The following is a 2,583-nucleotide window of genomic DNA, read 5'->3' as shown; positions in this document are numbered from 1 at the left end:
TTATTATTATTATTATTATTATTATTATTTAACTTTTGACCCCATTTTTTTATTTACGAAGAATCATCGACAAAAAAATTTGAAAGAATTGAACAAAAGTTATAAGAAAGCACTTGTCGCTCTATATATCTCTATCTTTATCTCTCTCTCTCTCTCTCTCTCTATCTGTCTCTCCCACGTACTTATTAATCTTTCTCTCTTTGTGTTTTCTCTTCTTTTTATTGTTTTTCTTTATCCTGTTCTCTCTTCTGTTCCCTCTCTTTATTCTCCCTTCTTAATATAATCCCTTCTCTCGTTTTCCACACACTCCCTTTCCTCCCTCCCATATATATATATATATATATATATACACACACACACACTCCCTTTCTCTTTTTATTTATCCACCCATCTACGCTTCTCTCTCTCCTTCTCTCTTTCACGCACTCTTTCTACCATACTCAACCTCTCTCTCTATCCATCATCCAGTCCGTTCGCTCGCTCTCTCTCTCTCTCTCTCTCTCTCTCTCTCTCTCTCTCTCTCTCTCTACTTATCCTCCTGTCTTCCCCATTCTACTGCCCTCTCTTTCCCCTCTCTATCTCTTAACCTCTCGGTTACTCTACCCTCCACCTCCGCCTCTCTCCACGCCCCTACCTCTCCCTCCTCTCTCTATCTCTTTCCATTATTATTATTCTTTTCATCTCGACCGTTGTTGTTCCAACTTCTTCGTGTCTTCCTTTCTTCTTTCTAAAAAAGAACAAAAACTTCTAATTGGATATATACACATCTCAACTCCCTTTAAGTCAGACTCCTTTTTTTTCTACCCCAAATAACTGAAAAGGGGACAAAAAGAAGAAGAAAAAAGGAGAAACTTTACGGATAAAAAAATGTCAGACGACTGGAACGAGTTTTGTAAGTAGAAATAAAAAAAAAGCAAACTTTTTTCTTCTTTCCTTCCTTGGTTTTCTCTCTACCCCCCCCCCTTCGTATTTTTGTCTTTCTCCCTTCCCCCTTCAAACACTAAATTTTTTAAACTTTGATTTCTAAATTTATTTTTACAATAAAACACGAAACAAAACAAAAAAAAAATTAATTTTGGATACCGCGGAAAAAGAGGATATTTTTCATCAAGTTTTTATTAATTAAAAATTATGGGGGGAAAAAAAAAAAAAAACTTTATTTGGCTTTTTCAAATTTAATTTTTATTGAATGCAATCGATGGGGTAACTCCAATAATAGTTTTGTTTAATATTAAAAAAAAACAGTTTTCAATTTTACACGTGTTTGTTGTTTATGTAGCCACGGGCAGCAAACGGTTACAACAGATACAAGTGCCCATACCTTTTTTTAATAAGAAAAACTTAACGATTTTGGATAAAACAAATATACAAAACTTTTTATTTCAGAAAAAATGTTTTAATGATTTTTAAGAATTTATTAACTAATCCCTATATTAATAAAATATGACCACTTCTCGTGTTACTGTTCCGTCTCAACATAACTTTGCTAATTACAGTTTGTGTTTTTTACTTCTGTAGTTTACAGACCGTACTATATTTTGAAGATAGCATTCTCAAGTTAAATTCAATCTCTAGGACCGCTTTTGTTAATTAAATGGTTAGGCAAACGTACACAATCGTTAACAATGACCTTTTCATGTTAAGAACGGCTTTCTAAATAATGCTCTATCTAGGTGCTTATACATCTGTTACCACGCTATTTTTAAATCATATTTTCAAGTTGAATTTAATTTGGACGAGATGTTTTTTTTATTAAATTGTTAGGTGAAAGTACAGAATAATTACAGAATGCCCTCCTCTCTCCATCTTAAGAATAGGTTTCTAAATAATAACGTTATTTCAGCGCGTTAACATTGCATAAGTACGGCCGCTATTATTTCAGCATGGTCCGCAAACTGCATAAAGTACTTTTATTTTTTAACTGTAAATCGAATTTATTGAAATAAAAAAAAATAAATTTGTAAAAGTCCTGTTAAAAATATTAAATTGGATCCACCAGAGTGCTTTTCAATTTGTAAGCAAGTTAACCATTTTCTGTATCAAAAAAAAAAAAAAAAATGGGTGCTAATGCAGTGACCGCGCTATTTTTTAAATCGTATTTCCAAGTTTAAAGTGTTTTTTTTTTTATTCAATTGTAAGGTTAAAGTACATAAGGTACAAAACACTCTCCCCATGTTAAGAATGGCTTTTTAAATAATAACGTTATTATTTCAGCACGGATCAATAAGTGCACTGTGCACTGTGAGTACCTCTTTTTCTTTTAAAAAAAATTAAAATGTCCCCAATTTTGCACATGAACAAGTATTTTATGCTCTTTACGTATTTGTTATTGTTTAACGGAAGTTATGTTTCAAATGTTTATAAACAATTAACATTTCTTTGGTAGATAACACCTTCAGCTGAATCCTCCTCTCCATAAGAGATTCTACATTTTTGGCGGTTACGTGTAAACACCATGAAAGAAGAGAAAAGCTATTTTAGAATGTAGAGTGGATGATGACTAGTTTCGCATATCAATTTAATGTAAAATGTGGACCATTTTAACTTTTTTAAAACTTCATTTTTTATGACCGCTAACCCTAG

The 2,583-nt window shown here is 32.1% G+C and overlaps 1 protein-coding gene across 3 annotated transcripts in view; it reads left to right on the top strand.

Moving 5' to 3' along the window:
* Positions 1 to 651: 651 nt before the first annotated feature.
* The window catches only part of LOC145301055 (cAMP-dependent protein kinase catalytic subunit 1), a 486,812-nt gene continuing 484,880 nt past the window's right edge, over positions 652 to 2,583 (top strand). For 2 of the 3 annotated variants that reach the window (XM_080144558.1, XM_080144556.1), the window contains exon 1: positions 652 to 892. In XM_080144558.1, coding sequence (XP_080000684.1) covers positions 868 to 892 — 25 coding nt within the window. In that variant the 5' untranslated portion in view covers positions 652 to 867. The remainder of the gene's footprint in view (positions 893 to 2,583) is intronic. The other variant, XM_080144548.1, reaches the window with a different exon arrangement.

Source organism: Euprymna scolopes, chromosome 2 (assembly GCF_053919585.1).
Source record: "Euprymna scolopes isolate OS-2025 chromosome 2, ASM5391958v1, whole genome shotgun sequence".
Classification (NCBI taxonomy): Eukaryota; Metazoa; Mollusca; class Cephalopoda; order Sepiida; family Sepiolidae; genus Euprymna; species Euprymna scolopes.
This window is presented reverse-complemented; position numbering and strand designations above follow the sequence as displayed.